Source organism: Hemitrygon akajei, chromosome 10, assembly GCF_048418815.1.
Source record: "Hemitrygon akajei chromosome 10, sHemAka1.3, whole genome shotgun sequence".
Classification (NCBI taxonomy): domain Eukaryota; kingdom Metazoa; phylum Chordata; class Chondrichthyes; order Myliobatiformes; family Dasyatidae; genus Hemitrygon; species Hemitrygon akajei.
In genome coordinates, this window is record NC_133133.1 from 161,674,304 (window position 1) to 161,695,260 (window position 20,957).

General features: G+C 39.0%; 1 protein-coding gene across 1 annotated transcript in view; it reads left to right on the forward strand.

The window, feature by feature from the left end:
* cped1 (cadherin-like and PC-esterase domain containing 1) overlaps nt 1-20,957 on the forward strand; it is a 245,869-nt gene that overhangs the window by 112,690 nt on the left and 112,222 nt on the right. The window contains exons 9-15 of the mRNA XM_073059544.1: nt 1,123-1,290; nt 3,229-3,333; nt 4,268-4,437; nt 5,269-5,327; nt 6,235-6,264; nt 11,401-11,587; nt 13,295-13,463. Of these exons, the coding sequence (XP_072915645.1) occupies nt 1,123-1,290; nt 3,229-3,333; nt 4,268-4,437; nt 5,269-5,327; nt 6,235-6,264; nt 11,401-11,587; nt 13,295-13,463 (888 nt within the window). The remainder of the gene's footprint in view (nt 1-1,122; nt 1,291-3,228; nt 3,334-4,267; nt 4,438-5,268; nt 5,328-6,234; nt 6,265-11,400; nt 11,588-13,294; nt 13,464-20,957) is intronic.

Genomic DNA, 20,957 nt, shown 5'->3' on the forward strand with positions numbered 1-20,957 from the left:
AGATGGGAGTGTTCAAAGGAGTGGTGTGGGGCAAGTTGTTCTTGCACAGAGAGTAGTAGAACACACTACCAGGGTGATGATAGAAAAATCGAAAACCTACAGCACAATACAGGCCCTTCGGCCCACAATGCTGTGCCGAACATCTACTTACTAATAGGGGCAGGCGTGATAGAAGCTCTTGGGTACGTGGATGTACAATAGATGAAGGGATGTGGATCATGGGATTAGATATGGTATAACATTAGTTCGGCACATCTAAGGGCCTGTTCTTGTGCTGTAACGTACACTAGTTTTTGATTAACATTGCCAAGGGAAATTCTTGGCTAACATCCCTGTGCATGTGTTTGCTTATGGTGGAATATTGAATTCATGATAAAGCAAACACTAAAGTGTTGCTGCTGTAATAGCAACAAGGCTTATGTCTTCTATCATTGGGCCCAATATCAGTCCTTCTCCCTCTACTATTGCAGCTGCATCATTATGCAGAATGGGGCCATGCCCACGTGAAGGCTCTGCCAGGCCCTCGCCCTGAAATCAAATAGTGAAACAACCAGCAATTCACTTAGAATGCAGATTACAGAGATCAAAACATAAAACAATTGCAAAGTAAATCACTGAAATCCCAGAAATTATAATCATGGCTTAGATTTCAAGCTAAATCCTCAGGACTTCAATATACCCACTGTGTTAATGATGTAAATACAGGAACATTTTAAACTATTCTGGTTTTTTGTATTAAAGTTGTTATATGGAATTCTTAAATTGTAAAGAACTTGAAGATTTCTGCAGGTTTGAGAATAAGTTGTGAATAACAAAGCCTTCAAAATATTTTAATGATCATAAAAATACTTTACAAGCTGGATTGTCAAATCGAGAAATTCTGTTAGATAAGTGGTGCCAACTGTTTCATGGATGTTTTCTGGAATAGTTTGAGAAGTTGACATTTTAATCAAGTTGCTCCTAGTTTATGGATTTGTCAAATTGGTTACTTGTCAGGTGTCTGTATTATCTGATAGTATGATCTTTCTCTGAGAAATTTGAACACAATCTGACCATTGTTTGAACCACGAAAGTTTTGAGATTGTCAGAATAAGAACTATAAGCTAACCTTTTAATTTGTAGGTACACCAACAGCCTGTCTTTGAAGCGGATGATAACATAGCTTTTGCAGATCGCATCACCAAAGATTTCCTGCTGGAAGATACTTTCAAGCTGCTATTATCCGGTGCATCTGTAGTAAGTGAACTATACGAAGCTTTAGAAAATGTACATCGATCTGCAAGATTGAAGGTAAGATTCTGAAATTCTTTAGAACAATTATTCTATTATGCTAAAACAGGAGAACAGGAGAAACTAGCTATTTGACCTTGGGATTATGCCTATGCTTGTATTCCACATGGGTTTCTCCCTCCTCCTGTACTTTATTCTTCCTAAATCTCCCCCTTCATATATGCATCAAAACTCCTGAAATATATCAGTGGAGTTGTAAGATTTGTGACAACCACATGGTGTGTCTGCATTCTCCTCAATCTCTTCATTGTGTAAGTAAATGGTCATAAATACTTCGACCTCCCTTGTTCTGGAGTGATTAACAAACTGTTGGAGGTAGTAACATCTTTTTGTGTGTGATGGCATTGGTAATCAAACTGATGACACAAAGGTTGGAGGTGTTGTGGACAGTGTGGAGGACTGTCAGAGGTTACAGCGGGACATTGATAGGATGCAAAACTGGGCTGAGAAGTGGCAGATGGAGTTCAACCCAGATAAATGTGAAATAGTTTATTTTGGTAGGTCAAATATGATGGCAGAATATAGTATTAATGGTAAGACTCTTGGCAGTGTGGATGATCAGAGGGATCTTGGGGTCCGGGTCCGTAGGACGCTCAAAGCAGCTGCGTAGGTTGACTCTGTGGTTAAGAAGGTGTATGGTGTATTGGCCTTCATCAATCATGGAATTGAATTTAGGAGCCAAGAGGTAATGTTGCAGCTATATAGGACCCTGGTCAGACCCCAGTTGGAGTACTGTGCTCAGTTCTGGTCGCCTCACTACAGGAAGGATGTGGAAGCCATAGAAAGGGTGCAGAGGAGATTTGCAAGGATGTTGCCTGGATTGGCGAGAATGCCTTAGGAGAATAGGTTGAGTGAACTTGGCCTTTTCTCATTGGAGGGAAGGAGAATGAGAGGTGACCCTGATAGAGGTGTACAAGATGATGAGAGGCATTGATCGTGTGGATAGTCAGAGGGTTTTTCCCCAGGGTTGAAATGGTTGCCACAAGAGGACATTGGTTTAAGGTGCTGGGGAGTAGGTACAGAGGAGATGTCAGGGTAACTTTCTTACGCAGAGAGTGATGAGTGCATGGAAATGGCTGCCAGCAACGGTAGTGGAGGCGGATATGATAGGGTATTTTAAGAGGCTTTTAGACAGGTACATGGAGCTTAGAAAAATAGAGGGCTATGGGTAACCCTAGTAATTTCTAAGGTAGGGACATGTTCAGCACAGCTTTGTGGGCCGAAGGGCCTGTATTGTGCTGTAGGTTTTCTATGTTTCTACTGCCACAAATGATATTTTCCATTCAGTGACGGCTGTCCTTACACTCCTTTTATGGTGTTGATCACCACTGGAATGATTCAAAATGCAGGAGGGCTAATTTATTATTAAATAACCAACCACAACAAAAGCTATTGCTACAGGGAAACTGGGCTTTTGAGTGGTAGGAAACAATTTAATCCTTTGAATATCGGTACTTGGCCAGCTTGTGGTGAGAAACTATTCCCTTTAGCAGAGGTAATGAGCCACAGTTAGACCTCCACTGACCAGACTGAAGCAGGTTATTGTTCCCTTGACTATATAGTATGTGGAGTCAGGAGTCCATTCATGTTAAGGCCCTTACACTTCAATCTGGCACCCTCGTCCTCTTCCTCGCACCACACCGCTATAATCCATCCTTGTTCTTTTCAGAAGTCTTTTTGTCTTTTGAATCCTTTATCATCAATGCTGGCTTCCATCTTGTTTCTTCCTTTCCTCGTTGTCTGCCTTTTGTCGTTAAATACACCCAGTCAAATCTGAAATTGTTGTTGTAAGGTCTTCAGTGCAAAACATTAACTTCCCTCTCTCTCCTCAGATGCAGCCTGACTACCTGAGTACTTCCAGTATTTTCTGTTTATATTTTATTTGTTGCCAAGTTGGCTTAACCATTAACTGGTCTTCACCATTAATTTTAATTGCAGAGTAACAGCTGGCTCCAGAAACGTGAACTTTGTCTGAGTGCAAGAGATGTAACAGTCATTAGTCACTTTCAAATGGAATTCAAGAGCCAAGGGAAGTTTCAGTTGGTAGGTAGATACAATTTTAAGGCTATGTTGTTACCTACAACCAAATGATGGGGTTAATAAATGGAGTTTTTTCAGACCAAAAGATAGATAGATAGATACTTTATTCATCCCCATGGGGAAATTCAACATTTTTTCCAATGTCCCATACACTTGTTTTAGCAAAACTAATTACATATTATATATATATATAATTACATATATAAGTATAAAAGTCCTTATTTTATACTTAAATCTAATTTGTGACAGGTTTACCCATTTAAGCTTTTCTTGGCTGACCAGGATTCCAACATGATACCAATGGACTTCAGTCATTTTTGCACAGCATGGCTTAGATGAACAGCAAAAGTCCAATTAGAGCTGGATGGAAGCTCATCACTGGACACGCTGTTGAGCTCAGTGATGCAGCACGAGCGAGTTAGAGTTCTTTGGTTAATTTGGTTGCTACTCCTGAGGAAGCAGAGAAACGCTTGCTGATTTTTCTTTAATAAGTTGTTTACAGTTGTGTTTTTAAAAATGTATATTTTTATTTACCTAGCTTTTAAAATGTCTCTTGACTCTGAGACTATTAAAATATCTGTTTTTTTAAAAAAAGGGCATTTGGGAGCAGTGTGTCAAGATATAATATCTGAAGCTTATTTTCCATGGTAGCCTTCTGCTCCTCATGGGGCACGTCTTCACTGAGGAAGGTCAACACTTGCAGCCCTTTGCATCCAGTAATAGAAAGTGGGATTGGGCAATGAGCCAGATCCCGGATGGCAAGCCTGCTGAACTTGAAACCCTTTATCAAATTGTAACCGAAACCTCAATTACTTATTCATTAATATTTTCTGTCCTCCAAATAATGTATTTTTATAATTAAACTGGAGTAAAATAATTTGAGAATGATGATTACACATATTAATATGAATTTATTTATTATTGTTTTCCCTTACAGCTTTATCCATCTAGTAATCCAGATTATCAAAGGATGTTATATGCATTATATCGCAAGTTTGATAGCACAGCCAGGACAAGATCTATTCGAGGGATGCATCTACTTCTTTCAGAGCTGCAAGAACAATTCCAAGCTCTTCATCTGAAGAACAGTTTGAATGACTTCAAATGGTAAAAAGATCTGAATGCTGTATTATTTTAATAGTTTAAAAGTACTGTTAAGTCCTGCACTGGTTTATTACACACATCGATGTGGTGTAGTATGGATTTGAGAGGGTCATTTATAGAGTGGGATAACCTTCTCAATCGAAGTGGAATGGAAAAGTTAGAGGAAAAGTTAAGTGCTGTTCTTGCAGCTACATGTTTGCAATCCAGGGTTAACTCACTAAAAATACATTTCTCTTTCCACAGTTGCTGCCAAATTTGCTGATTGCAACATTTTTAGATTTTATATACAGTACATTAAACTGGTTCAATACTCACCCATCACTGTCTGACTCTTGTTCGACTTTCTCTTATGAGGGTCTCTTCTAATGCCATGGACTTGTTTTATCTACACTACCAAGTGTATACTTTAGTTGTAAAATAAGAAAGTTCTGTGTTCTGATTTATCTATACAATTGTTACATTTTAAAATGAATGCCACTGTTTTTCACTTCTCTGGTGCTGCTGAAATTAATTGAATAGAGGTTGAAACTCACTAGAGTCGCATACTGTATGTATGTAAAAGTACTATCAAAAAGCAATGGAATTTTAGTGAGGTTCTCCTGTTGACAGGAGCTTCAGTTTTGAGGGATCACAGTGTTAAAGCGATCAGGTTTATTGACAATTAATTCTGCATGATCACATCAAGAAGAAACAATCTTATTGCCCTCAAACAGGGAAAGAGTACATTGCCAGGCCACATCAATTCAGTCTAATCATTAATTACTGGAATGTGTAATAATGTAAGTATGAAAGTGGTCAACTAATGTGCTTGTATTGTGTTTCTTTTCTTAATAGGGAACCATTCCAGACTATACCACCTCATACATTTGTAAAGACTGGCAACACCAAAATCGGTAAAGCGTTCTTTAATGTTCCATTAAAATATTTTAATTTTGAATCATACTAGCATTTAGGAGTTTTTGAAGCTTTGAAATGGGGGGTGATTAGTGACTTGCTGTGTGGAGTTTGTGTGTTTTTCTGGTTTCTTTCAAAATTGCACAGATGAGTTAGTTGATGGGTTAATTGGTGGCTAGACATTGTTCCTCATGTAAGTAATTGTTAGGAGACTCAGTGAGGTATTAATGGACATAGACTACAGGGAGCTTAACCAGGAAATAACACTGGGAATGCTCTGAGTGCTGGTATTGAATCTGGCCAAACAGCTTCGACGCACGTCATATAGAAATATGAAAGTCATCTGATTTATTTCAAGGAATATCTCTGAAATACTTGTTTTATTTTAAATCACTTCTGTTCACAGAAAACTGGAAAGCAGAATCACAAGAGTATCAGTACCATCATCATTATGTGCTGTGTCGTATGATGTGGGCGATCGTGGTCCTTCCATGACCATGATTGCTTTTGGCAATTTTTTCTACAGAAATGATCTGCCGTTGCCTTCTTTTGGGGGCAGCGTCTTTACAAGATGGGTGACCCCAGCTATTATCAATACACTGCGGAGAATGTCTGCCTGATTTCAGTGCTCTCATAACCAGGACTTGTGATGTGCACCAGCTACCACCTGCTCCTGTGGCTTCACGTGACCCTGATCGGGGTGGGAGGGGGTGGTTAAACAGGTGCTGCACCTTGCCCAAGGGTGACCTGCAGGCTAGCGGAGGGAAGGAATGCCTTACACCTCCTTGGGCAGAGACGTATTTTCACCCTGCATTGAGTTGAATCTACTTTTTCTCTGAAACAAATTAAATATTCCATTTTATGAAATATCATTTTAATTGCCAATATTTTTTTATTTTTCTGCAGGTCAGAATAAACCGAACAATTGCAGCACAGGTAACGTCTGTTTCTCGTGTGCTGTTCAGTTAACTGTAACTGACGTATATTGGCATGTTTTTAGATTTATTGACATTGGGATTGAAAAGTGGTGAACAATGTTTATCTGTGAATGCTTAATGAGGCAGAATTATAGTCAGTCATTCTTATGAAGATTAGAATGGAAGTTTTTTTAACAAGTTAAAACAAATCACTAACATATTTAAAATTAATCAAAGTTGCCTTAGGATCTTGCTCAAATTCTTTCTGTTGATGCTAAAGGGAGAATCACTCCTCCCATCACTTGGGCAAAACACAAAATGCTGGGGAAACACTCCGTATCTGCGGAGGGAAGTGGACAGATGATGTTTTGGGTCGAAAGCTTTCAACTGGACCACAAGACAGAGATAGATGGTATAAAAAGGGTGGAGGGCAGGGGTGGGACAGGATCACCGTGGCAACCTCCTTTGTTTTAAAAAAGGAGTGAACTTGCCTCTGGACATCCTTCCAGGGGAACCTGCTCAATCTGGTGGGAGAATTCCCCATGTTGAGCTCCCTTGTACAGTATGCCCTTGCATGTCAATATTGGATACAGTATCACATGGGGAATTCCTGTTCATAAAATGTGAAAAATGTACTAATAGTTCAATAGGCTATAACCCTACACTTAGCCAGAACTGTCAACCTGAATATTTCTTTATCACTCAAAATGTCTGTAAACTTCTTAAGCATAAAATCAATGAATATAGATCAATTAGGAAAAGAAACTTTTAAAAAATTCTAACCGCTGACCTTTAGTTCTAATTACAAAAGCATTTGAACTATGAGTACTTTAAATGGCTTAATATAGATAGTTTAGAGATTTTAAATTCTTATGAAGATTACAAAGAGAGGTTTTAATTTTAAAATTAAAATGAATCGCAAATACATTTTAAATTAACAATCCTTGCCTAATGATCTTGCTCAAGTTTCTTCTGTTGATGCTAAAGGGAGAATCACTTCTCTCTTCTCTTAGGCAAAACACAAACTGCTGAGGGATGAGTAGATCAAGGAATCACAGGAGAGGTTGATTACTGCAGAATGCAGAAAGGGGAGGGAAAGATGTGGTCAGTGGTGAAATCATGTTGTAGCTGATGGAAGTTGCAACTCTTCGACCTGACACAATATTCTCGAGCAAGTGGGATTCACCAATGTCAAAAACTTAGAGCAAGATTCTCTATTCGTTCAGGACATTGTGAAGAGTGGAGACTTGGTCTCAACCCATAATATCATAATATGTATCTGAACCCAAAACATTGATTGTCCACTTATTGCTACAGAAGACCACAACATTTAGGAACAGAATTAAGCCATTTGGCTCATCGAGTCTGCTCTGCCATTTTATCAAGGCCGATTCACTTTCCTCTCAGCCCCAATCTCCTGCCTTCTCCCTGTATCCCTCATGCCCCGACTAATCAAGAATCTATCAGTCTCTGCCTTAAATATACTCAATGAGTTGGCCTGCACAGGCCGCCTGTGGAAAAGAAGCTGCCTGACTTTGTTAAGATCCTCGAACAGTTTGTTTTTTTTTGCTCTAAGGTCCCCACATGAGTCTGGGGTCTCTTGTGTCTCCAGCACTGTGCATCAATATTACAATGAGCTTTCTGTACACACCAATTTTTGATTTTGCAGCATGTACGAATGCACCTGAAGGGTCTATGTAGGGATTGAGGACATTTAGCATGAAATTGGAAACACGATTACAGAGTTCTGGTCAGAATAATTAACACAACAGTTGAAATAAACTTGCGTATCATCTTCTCAAAACTGCAATAGCAGTCTCTTGACTAGCATGCATACTGGTTGAGATGTACAGTAAAAAAGATGAGCTCCTGAAAGAGGAACTTTTGCTGACAGCAGTTTGAAGCTTTGCAATGGAGAAACATTCAGAAAGAATGTGAGAAAGTGCAAGGTGGGGTTTTAAAAAAAGCTCTGACCCGTTCCAAGAGCTTAACATTTACACCCTGAAATATCTGCCTAACCCCTCTCCAGTATTTTCATGTCACATCTTTCCACTGCTTCCCTGACAATGCATTCTGCGTGAGGGAGGCAGGTCATTCTTTCCATTCCGTGCTCTTCAGTGATTAAACATCAAAGTCTCACTGAGTGACATTAGAACTTGCCAAGCTGCCAGTTATGCAGATTACGCCCTTCGTACACCACACGACAAATCCTTTAATAATGGAGCAATTGAGCATGCCGATATTTTTTTTCAAGATTTGATGTCCAATACTTATGTGTGCGAGGTATTCCCAATGAACCTGGGAATGTTTGCACGGGGCACCGACAGCTGTGGGTTGATGAGATCATGGGGAGGGGAAAAGTGGGAAATTCTGCCTGCTGGTGGGACAGTGGTGAACTCCTTCGCTTTCAGGCAGCTTTCTCGTGTTGTTAGCACCATTCAGCTCTTTCCATGAAATGTTCCGCTGGTGCTGGCTGTGTTACAATGTACCGAAGCCATCATTTCAACCATCAATGTCTCTTACGATCACTGCTGGCTAGAACAAAGACAGGAATCAGAATAAGGTTTAATAGTGCTGACCTGTATTGCACTACTGTTGCTGTGGATCTCTTTCGTTTTAGAACATAGAATAGTACAGCACAGTACAGGCCCTTCAGCCCATAATGTTGTGCCAACCCTCAAACCCTGCCTCCCATATATCCCCCCCACCTTAAATTCCTCCATATACCTGTCTAGTAGTCTCTTAAATTTCACTAGTGTATCTGCCTCCACCACTGACTCAGGCAGTTCATTCCACGCACCAACCACTCTCTGAGTAAAAAACCTTCCTCTAATATCCCCCTTGAACTTCCCTCCCCTTACCTTAAAGCCATGTCCTCTTGTACTGAGCAGTGGTGCCCTGGCTGTCCACTCTGTCTATTCCTCTTAATATGGCAGCAGTACAGTGCAAAACATAAAATTACTATAACAATAAGAAAAATATATATAAATTAAATTGTAGTGCAAAACGAGAGCAGAAATAGTGAATTTGTGTTTTGTGTGTTGGTTCGTTGTCTGTTCAAAAATGGCACAGGAAGAAGTTGTGTGCGTCCTCAGGCTGCTGTACCTCGTCTCTGGTAGTGAGAAGAAGAAGAGCATATTCTGGGTGGTGGTGTTGCTTAATGGTGGTGGCATCACCTTTTGAAAATGCCCTCCATTCTCTCGAGGGTAGTGCTCATGATGGAGCTGGCTGAGTTTGCAACAAGAATTCAAAACTGGTACCGTACGGTAAAATATCAACAGCTATCAGAATCGAGGATTCACAGCCAGCATCGGTAGGACATTTCATGGAAAGAGTTGATATTTAAATGAAGCTATATTGCTAACAATATGGGAGAGTTGCCAGCAGATGAGTGAGTTCACCATTGTCCCATCAACAGGTAGAATTTCCCAGTCTTTCCTCTCCCTGTGGTATGGAACTGCTGTGAATCAGAGTCATTGAGCAGTCTGACGTTTGTTGATTTATTAAACTCCAGCTTTTCCATAGCCTGAAGTGCCCATATTTACATTGGAAACACAAAGCAAGGTACAAATAAACTCTCCTCGGGCTTCCAGCCAGGTACAGGTATCGATTATAACTGATGTTTCGATGAAAAAACTCTTCTTCAGGATACCTGTACCGGGCAAGGATTTTATTCATCATCTATGCTGTGAAAGCACTAGATCCTTTTTCACAAAGCAAAATATTTCAAATTGCCAAGCAAGTGCCTAAAAGATAAGAAAGATCAATAATAAGGAAGTAATTTTATTGTTGTTTGGTTATTATCATAAACTTCAAAGTTCAGAGTACATTTATTTTCAAAGTATGTGTACCTTATACAACCTTAAGATTCATCTCCCTAACAGGCAGTCGTAAAACTAAGAAACCTACTAAAACCTTTGAAACTAAAGAACGAACATACAATGTACAGAGAGAAAAAAAACAAATCATGCAAGCAATAAAAGTAAGCAAATAGCCTTCAGGTCTGAAGGTCACAAAACTGAGTCCACAAAACCCCTTTAGTCACAGGCCACAGCCTCAGTTTAGTGCAGAGACGAGTAATCTTCATGGAGCAGCAAACCGAATCGGCTGGTTCCTCACCTCTGGCCCCGACACCCTATCCTTTTCAATCTGGCCCTGCGTTTAAATCGTCCAAACCTCAGTTCATTCCTTGCTCTCATCCCGGGCCCTGCCGCTTCGATATGCTCTCAGGCCTAGGCCCCACCACCTCAATTCAGCCCATACCCTACCTTCCCAATTTGGTTTGGCACTCAAATCAATCAAACCTCGTGTCTTTCCTCATTTTCAGGCCAGAGCTCTGCTTTGACTCTGCCTTGCCTTGGTTCTGCCACAACAAATTGCCTCCAAGTCCCTTCAGCTATGGCCACCATTGGAAGGAAGAAAGTGCTTGCATGGGAGCTGACATGGAGAGGGATCACTGTGGATTCCGGGATGAAATGGTTAAAATGTGAAGGGAGGGCTTGGTGCATTATAGAAGAATCATCTTCTCATTATAGAGAGATGATCATCTCAGCTTTACATGGGGATTGATGAGGCTGAAGCTGAGCAGATATTCCCCCTAGAGCAAAGGAGGGCAGAGTTTCAGAAAATGGATTGCTCAGTTCCAATGGATGTGAAAAGGAATGTCTTTACGAAAAGGTTGAGAAACTTTGGAGAATCAGAATGTTATGGGTGGAAACTGACAAACATTTAAACAGCAAGGGAATTCAAGAGAGAGGTGTTGAGACCAAACTTAGATCAGCTGTGATCTTAGTAGAAAATGAAACAGGTTCCCATGGCAATTTAGTCTACTCCTGCTTACACATTTGTTTATTTTGTGAAGACCTTATATATGCAGGTATGGCATTTGCTGTTTTTGAGAGATGCTTCCAACTTTTCCACCAGGGTTAGACTTCGATAGAACTCGCTGGAATTGTCATTATTTTTGATTTAAAATATTGATCTCTATGCTGCAAATCACCTTGTTTAAGATTATTACTCAATAGCAAGAGATGAATATTGAGTTACTAAAGGGCATCAACTGATATCCAGTGACTTTGTTGCCTTCTGCTTTATTTTTTTTAATGTTTTTTTAACAGTATTAATTATTTTATCATTTCCTTTCTGTTTTATGCAGCCAAACATACCCTGACATACATCTCTCGGGTCCTTACTAGACCACAGTTGAAACTGAATCCCACTTTTACACCAAAGATCAAAGTGTACTATTCGGAGGTCCCATTTGATGTGGCAATGATAAAGATAAAAGCCCAGGCAGCCAACTGCCACTGTCAGGTACATCTGGATGAGAAAAAGGGATCCAGGTACATCATGCACTTCATAAAAGTAGCATAAAATTGTCTTTTCTTTCAAAACCTTTTATTAGTTATGATTTTCAATACTTTGCCATATTCCATTCACAAAACAATCAGTATCTCTGAAAGCTGTTTGCTTTTCCCTTACAATGCAACAGAGTATCATTGACAAATTTGGGCCCCTCAGCAAGCTCAGTGATATAGATTGTGGACTGCTGGATCCTGTAGCAATCCACTAGACATAGCCCCAGGTTTTCCTTTTGTTTTCTGTCTACTAACCAAATCTGAATCAAGCCACTATATTATCCTGAATCTAGTTGTTGAAATTTTGTTTAATAACCTCTTATGTAGCACTTAGAAAGTCTTCTGAAAATCCAAATTCACCACGCTCACTGACTTCCCCTCAACCCCAAAATAACTCTTACCTTCTCAATCATTATTTCCCCTTCAAAAATCTATATTGAATTTGCTCAACCTTATTATAATTTTCCAAGTGCACTACTATCACCTCCCTAATTAGAGGTATTTGCAGTTTTCTACTGTGGATGTTAGGCAAACTGGTCTGTGGGTCCTTTTCTTTCTTAAATATGTTTGTTACATTTGGTTACCTTCAAGTCAACCAGAAGTTTTCTAGAATCAGTGGAGTTTTAGGAAGATTACATCCACTACAGCCCTCAGAGATGAGCAATTTTGTTGAAATCTTAGGATGTGTTATCATCAGGTGTCGTGAACTTCAAAGCTCTCAGTCCCAAAGATACTATATCTCTTTTTTTAAACCATAGCCAATTTCCTTCATCTCCTCATTCACTTTATACCTTTTTTTTGTGTTGTACTATGTGAAAATAGACACAAAATAATGGTCCAATTGCTCCACCATCTCTTCATTGCCTGGGATCAATTCTCCCACCTTCACCAGTATGGGGCTATGTTAGCTTTTCCTAGCCTTTTTAATTTAAATATCTGTTTTTGCAGGCTATCACATAAAAACAGTTGTATTTCTCTGGTATTCGATTTCCTTTATTAACTTTTTATGATTATTGGCAGAATTTTAAAATTTTCTCAATTATTGTATTTTCCCTTCTATTCAGCAATGTTATCACCCTTTCCCTATTGATCTAATTCTACCTTCAACTTCTCATCCCCAGTAGGGACAATTTTTCTGGTGTTTTGTGACTTAATGGGGTCTATATTTTATAATCCTTTAAAATGTGAGCTATTGCTTGTGTACTATCATATCTTGGTATGTCGTTTCCCAATTTACTGAAGTCACTGCATGTTTCATGCTTTTGTAGTTTGTCTTGTTTAGATCTAGTACCCTAGTTTCAGAATTTAACTAAACCATTTTCAACTTTTGCATGAATTTCTAATATTTGGATCACTGTTCTCTAAAAGACACTTAATTTGTCCTCCATATTATTACTGCTAATTTGGTCTGCCATGCCCATGCATTGATCTAAAGGCACCTGTGATTATTACATTGCCCATGTTTTGTGTGCCTGTCCCATACAGCGTATTATGTTCCATTACGTTTTTTATTGTGGGGGGTGTGTGTTGAAGTGGGTGTTGCTGACTTTGGACAGTTCCCATCAATTCCTTCACTTAGCCCAAAATAGTTGTCTTCACATTTCTATCAGTCGTTTTTTTTCCTGTGTTGTTAGGTGAAGTTCCAGGTACCAGCATGTTGCACAAATTCATTTTTCTTTGTTTTAACCTCAGTTTCGCAAACTATCCTCTTGGCCTTGGAAACAACAGGATCCACATTCTGGTGTCAGACGAGTCTCGCGCCAAACCTGCTATTGTAGCAACATACACCGTCAATGTGTACCGCCACAGCCGCCCCAGTCTGCCTGTACTTGATGAAAGTATCATGTGCAGTTTTTTGCAGGTAATCACTTCAATGTGTTTTTTTGACAACTAGATATGACTTTACACCCAACCACTGATGAGAAGTGAATAACTGAATGGTATTTAATATCAGAAGTGAATGCATAGTTCTCAAATAGTAGAAGTAAACAAAGTTAATCAGATTAACAGTTTTAAACGAAGTGTATCTGTACATAATGCTGTGCTAGCATTGGTAGAAAAGGCTCCATGATACTTGAAGCTACTTGTAACCAGAAGACAACAGCTTTGAAGGAATATGAGACAACAAGTAATTCAGGATCGGACTCTGCTAGAGCAGCATGAAGTAGGTGTTACTGTTTGGATCCCCTCTGCAAATGAATAATATATACACAAGGTCTTAAAAGTAGTTTAAAAATTGGAGGAGGAATGAATAGGAGCAAGATTAAATTATCTGGCTTTTTCTATTTTGTCCTTACTGCCTGTTACGCCACTGGTATTTAGGGCAACAATGAAGGTCCTTCATCCCTGTCTGGCCTTCCTTCGCCACTCAAATGGCTTCCGTAACAATTTTGCTTTACCAGTCAGGGTTATTAGCCCTGAGCTGAAGCCTCAAGCCTGGAGGACAGGTGGTCTCTGTCACTTGACCTGTTCGGATGGGTGACCCTACCAAGAGTCAAAGCAGAAAGCTCTGAATACAGCCAGCTTGAGGTCATTGAGGCACGCAAGCCTCCAAACCACAAGAAGGTTGTGGTCCTCTTGGAGGTTTTCTATTTAGGTGATACAGTAATTGTGCCAAAGAGTATATGTAGCTATAACTTCTAGAATTGCTTTCTTTTTTAATGACTATGTATTTTCAATGCTTTTTCATAGACTCTAGCTTCAGGTGTGTATGTAAATAACTAACTTTTTAATATTAAAACTTAATGAGAATTATACAAATCTAAAGTGCAATTATCATTGCATGATTTACTTATTTTTTAATCTTTGGGAGGAAAAAAAGTTTGACATTATTATTAGCTGAAGTTATTACGTAGTTTATTGAAAATTTGTATACTTCGCAATTTTTTCTGATGAATCCTTACTTGCTCTTGATTTACAATAACTCTTCCATGCAGAATATTGACAACAATATTTAAATTAACTAATGGATGTTAAAATCATTTGTAGTGTGCAACTATAATCTGTTTGACTTCTGAGCAAATATTTTCAATGTATTTGGAAAACTGTTTTATTTCCCATGACTGAAAATTATTTTTACTGTAATTTGTTTGTTTGATGGAAGGTTCCACTGATAGTAAAGGTGCAGCTGTTACAATTTTATTTTGCCTCTGCTGATTGGAAGCACGAGGTTGATTCTCTCTCCCTGCAGAGGAAGGGGCACAAACTGGCGGGATTGGTTAGTGAGTGAGCGATAGGTTTCGCGCTTGTCCCCTCAGTAATCAAACACCTGTTCCAGTAGCACAAAGATAAATACAGTGTGAACTGACAGAGTCTTCCTTAGGCACTGATTAAACACAACTGGCATCATGCACAGACGGAAAAGGTCACTGACAGCAATGTGGCCTTTTTACGCACAGTCGGAATCAGTTCAAATTCTAATCCAGGGTATTTCTTTCCAGTTTTCTTTTATGTTTAATCCCATTTGGATATTCAAGGTTCAATGCAAGCTGATACTGTGGTGAAGGTTACAAAGGCAGAAGCAAGAGATGTTACTTCCCCTCTAGTGGTATATTTGAGTAATCCTGGATTAAGTTCAAGGCCATTCATTTGAAACGTCTAGAGTTCATTGAAATGTAGCTTCTGTGCTTCCCTTCATTTTTTAAAAATTAAACATTTTGTAAACCAAATTAATAACAAACACTGCAGAAGTTTGTTGCCAAACATTTTGTTAATAAATGGTCAGGTTAGGGAGAATCATTGGACAAGTACTAATTTATACTAAAAAGAAAATGTATCCATTGAAGTAATGTGATCTTTTAGTCCAGATATTTGTGCTGTCTTTAGGGGAGATCCTTTTCTCAATATCACAGATAGTTTTATTCCTAAATTTATAAGTGTGCTTGGAGCAAACAGAGACAATTCTGTTATTATTCGTAACATATGCACATTTCTCTATTGTTCACCATCTAAGAAATGGCTTAAAGCCCTTGCTGAAGTTGCAGATTGTTAAAGCATAAAGATCATCTTTGTGTGCAATTTGAGTGAATTATTTCACTAGAGAAAGCCTTCCAATCAAATTTATCATTGTATAAATGTTTACATAAAACATTTTTCTCTTGGTATCTCCCTGAATACAAGTGGTATTTAGGTTTGAATGCCTTGAAATTAACTGGATATTTTCCTCTTATATTGAGGAAATAAACCAACATCTCACTATATATTAGTTAATAGAAAGTATGTTGCTCTGTTAACTGTGATAATGGAGTAGGGATTTTCTGCCTTACTAGATAGAGCTAAATGATATATTTCTTGTTACCATTAGTATATTAAGGGGTGAATCTCAACTCCTAAAGTTGATACAATGGGGTTAAATTATAAATTGAACCAGCCTATTCCTGATTTTAATGGAGGTGGGGCAAGGAATATGAATATGGAAATTTATAATGTGGTGAATGCTTACAATCCATCCTTAATTATAACTTACAATGATTACTTGGCTTTGGGGAAACCTGGTATTAGTTGTGGACTAGGAGCAGCATGAGTTTATTCCAAGCTCAATAGGTTACCCAGTGACTATATCATCCCCACTCTATGCCCATACTGTCTGCTTCCTCATGCCATCAAGAGAACTACTGTGATCACCATTAGATTCTCCTGACCACTGTGGCCATATTCTGCCTACTTTTAAGCCTGAATTTGAACCCTTCTCATTATCACAATACCTCATCAATGTCCACTTATCCCCTTAGGGTACAGCTCTATAAAACAAGTCAACCATGTTAAAATGAACCAACCTGTCAATCAAGCTGTTTTGAGCAGTGACCCTATTTAAAAAGAGCCCTGCATTTAGATTTTACAGAGCTATTTGGAAATCCATTCTTGTGCATCTGTAAATCCTTCATTTGCATACCAACCCTAAATGGAAATTTCCATTGGTTTAAATCTAGATCATAGGAACAGCATCAAATGTATGAACTGAATGTTTTTCTTAAAAAAAAGCAGATGATGCAAATTACAGGATTTCAAAAATCTGTTGAGTTAATCTAATGTCCTGCTGTTTTGCAACAGCCCAGTGACACAATTATAATGCTTAATCATTTTATCGATGTAACAAATGTTAGTGTTTTCTTCCGTGATTGCTTTCATCGTTTACAATACTTTTCCTAATTAATCTTGTCACTGGAATTTGTAAGCAATCCTTTCTCTGGTTTAACTACTGTCTAATCATCCATCTCCTTGAAAAGTTCCTTCATTTTTTCGAGCAGTCACGAGGCTGCAGGGTGTTCCTTGGCCTCTGATCTTTCTGCTAATATATTGTTCTGGTGACATGACATACACTTCCATAAACTTGAACAGGTTACAACCCCACCTAAAACACTGTTTGAAAGTTATTGACACATGCAGTCACTAGAATTTTAGAACAATGGAAAACAATGTGGTTCTGACTAATGAATGTTACCTGAGGACAATCTGGCTGTACCACAAAACATACTACACTGTGCACCATTAACAAAAATGGTTGCTGCCACATCCATCGGTCAATCAATTGTCATCCAGTTACAGAAAGACTCAAATGTGAAGGTATGGACACCAATGAAGTGAATGGTTGAGATGTTCCAGTGAGCTCCATGAAATGTACAGAATGAAATAGTATAATGCTTGGAACTTGGGTTTCTTCCAAAAACCATGATGAATTGTACCCAACCCAATTCATCTACCAGGGAAACATTCCTCTCATCATTCCAAAGGTAAATTGATCAAACCTCCCCACTATCCAACATGTCTTCAGTTAGGCAAAATGAGAATGTCTGGACAGCGTACCAACTTCTGTTGGGGAAAAGTTAATATTGACTAATTAAAGAGGATGAGGGCAATGAACTTGATGGCATTCTTTGAAATTGGGATTTTAGCCTTTGGGCACTTAAAGAATGTGCTGTTAATGTTGCCAATAAAAATGTAGGAAGGGTCTCCAGATAATTTAATTCCTGCTGATATAATTCAGTTGGGATAGATTTTGAATGCCAAGTCACTTGGTGAAATACTTTTTGTTTTAGCTTCATCACTGTTCAGAACAGAACTGTTCAGAACAATTACTGTTCAGAACAAAACTGTGTTCTGATGATTAGTAGTAAAAATATCAATACTTGAGAAACCTATTAAATTAACACCATTATGAATATTTCATTGTTTTGTTTAGCAACATCATATATGCACTTACCAAGATTACTTGTTTAGTATTTCTAAGCAGTCATTTTAGCATATCTGTGTAATTTTGGTTAGAAATATATATACAGAGAATTTCTGTAAAATACTTTAAGTGTGAGGAAATGCAAGAAACTTATGAGTTCAGCCTGTGCCTAAAAGATATGAAGTGTTGTATGAAATACTGTCATCTCTTCAATATCCACCATTAATGTTGCTAGGTGTGGGATAAAGGAGAGTAAAATTCTTTAAACAGTGGATATCTATAGACTTGGGCATGCATCAAATTTTGTTGAAAAGACAAGATATACCAGTGGAAAAGGAATTTGGTGGAAGGTATTTAAATAGGCACAAATATTGGTCCTTTTTAGACATCTCTGTGAAACAGCATGGATATTTTGACCTCTGAATTTTACATTTGTTTCAGTGGATTATTGTCAACTTAACTATTTATTTAATGGTTTTGGGTAAGGTTATGCCAATTTATTTAGACAGAGCTGAGAATTTATTTTAAATGAGCTTAAGTACTTGGAACTTAATCTAAGCAGGCTGGAAAGTCACTGTCAGAAACTGGAGATTGAAGATGATTCAAAATTCGGTCTTGTTTTAATCAGAATCTGAATCAGGTTTAATATCACTGGCATGTGAAAGGAGTGTATCATCATCATCATCATCACATTTCATATACCCTAGGTGATCATTGTCAATGACCATTATTATTCTTGGCAAATGTTTCTGTTGAAATGGTTTGCCATTGCCTTCTGGCCAGTATCTTTACAGGATGGGTGACCTCAGCCATTATCAGCACTCTTCAGATATTGTCTGCCTGGCATCCGTGGTCGCATAACCAGGATTTGTGATCATTATTGCTGCTCATATGACCATCCACTGTGCTCCCATGGCTTCATGTGACTCTGATTGGGGGCATTAAGTACGTTTGTAGATGCTACACCTTGCCGAAGGCTGACCTGCAAGCTAGCGGAGGGAAGAAGTGCCTTCTTTGGTGGAGACGTACCTTAACAGTGTTTTAACAAAGCTGAAGTCATATTCATGGAAAATGCAAAGAATTAATGAAGTAGAATGAGGGGGTATGTCTGTGACAGCTTGCTGTACAGTGGGCAGTGAATAATATTCACAGCTAATGCCTCATTTTAATATTTTTTAAAAACTCAAATTTCTGAACTCCCAGTGTTTTCCAAATATTTCCAAACAATATAGAATTATGCTGTTCGGTCCATCTAGTTAATGCTGGCTTACAGGTCAACCCCATCCCTGTCCTAATTTTCCTTCTAAAATTGTCTTCCATATTCCCACTGATTCTACCTCCCACTTACACATAAGAGGCAGATTTGTCAATGACTAATTAACAAATACCCCACTTATACATTCCATGGGGGCGTCTTGTTTCATTGATGCCTGAGAAGAGGAAGTATTTCAGGTTGTACATTCACAGACTTGTATACATTCACTGAACGTTTGAACCTGCATGTCTCTGGCAGGTGGGAGGAAACTGAAGCACCCAGGGGAAACTCATGTGATTACGGACAGGTCTGGCAGTCCGCATTGCACCTGGGTTGTGCTGCTGTGAGGCAAGAACTCCAGTGGCTGCGCTTGAATGTTGCACTTGTGTCACTCTGGCAGCTGATGAAGGGTGCTGGCACAAACATCGACCACAGCTGCTGCCTGACCTGTTGAATTCCTCCAGCACAGGGGTGTCAAACTCATTTTAGGTCACGGGCCGGATTGAGCAAGATGCAGCTTCATGCGGGCCGGATCAGTCGGACGCGTGCGAACGCAGCTTTCGTTGCCTCCGTTTTTTCAGCCTGCTCTCATGTGTTTCAGTCTCTGCTATAACTACAAAGAGTTTCACTTTACAAATTCCGTTTCTTATGAAGAAGACTGCCGAATAAACACTAAAAACCCTGAAAACCTGGTACCTGAATAAACTCAGCATTAGCCATATCATACGCCATAGGCGCTTCGATTACTGGGGCCAGCTTTAATAGTAATTAGATATTATCTCGCGGGCCAAAGATAATTACACCTCGGGCCGGATTTGGCCCGCGGGCCTTGAGTTTGACATATATGCTCCAGCATTTTGTGTATATTGCTCTGGGCTTCCAGTATCTGCAGATTTGTGTTTTGGTAATATTTTAAGAGAATGCGAGTTAACCAAGCTGTTGTTCGGTCATTAGATAGATAGATAGATACTTTATTCATCCCCATGGGGAAATTCAACTTTTTTCCAATGTCCCATACATTTGTTGTAGCAAAACTAATTACATACAATACTTAACTCAGTAAAAAAAAATATGATATGCATCTAAATCACTATCTCAAAAAGCATTAATAATAGCTTTTAAAAAGTTCTTAAGTCCTGGCGGTAGAATTGTAAAGCCTAATGAGTCTTCATGATCTCATGGACTCCTGCAGCAAGCCTCCTTGTTGGAAACTGCCTCCCTAAGATCCCCAAGATCATACATATTGTCTGAGTAATATTATCTATCCATCGTAGCCTCTGTCATCCTCTCCTTCATTTACTTTCTATTTTACCTAGCATGAGAGCCTTCTCCAAGGAATCCTGTCTTCTCGCGATGGGGCCAAAATATTTGAGCAGTTGTCTCATCACCGAGCCTCCTAGCGAGCAGGCTGGCTGTCTTTCTTCAACAATTGACCTGTTGGATGTTCCTGCTGTCCAACTTCCCTCCAGCATCCAAGTTCAAAGGCGGTGATTCTCTTGTATTCAGTTTTACTAATAGTCCAGCTCTCACAGCCGTACATCGCAACTGGAAACAGCTAACCAAGGCAGGGACTAATTCTACTTGGGTCCCTGTCGGTGTTCCACTATAACAATGCTTTGTAGTATATGTTATCAATGGCTGTTCTTTAGTCTGAAGATAATCACTTTTGGTACCACGGACTGTAATTGGAAACAGTAGACAATAAAAGTCAAAGTTGAGTTTGTTATATGCAATAAGGAGAAAAGGAAAACTTCCTTGCAGCAGCTTTGCAGATACATAGCATCAGATGCACAACATTCACAAGAAAAACATAAGCCTAAATTATACACAATTTTTCAAAGGAAGAACACAATATCAACAAGACAAAGGAGATGCTTATCGACTTCAGGAGAACTCACACCGCTCACCACCGTCACAGCAGTGGACACTGT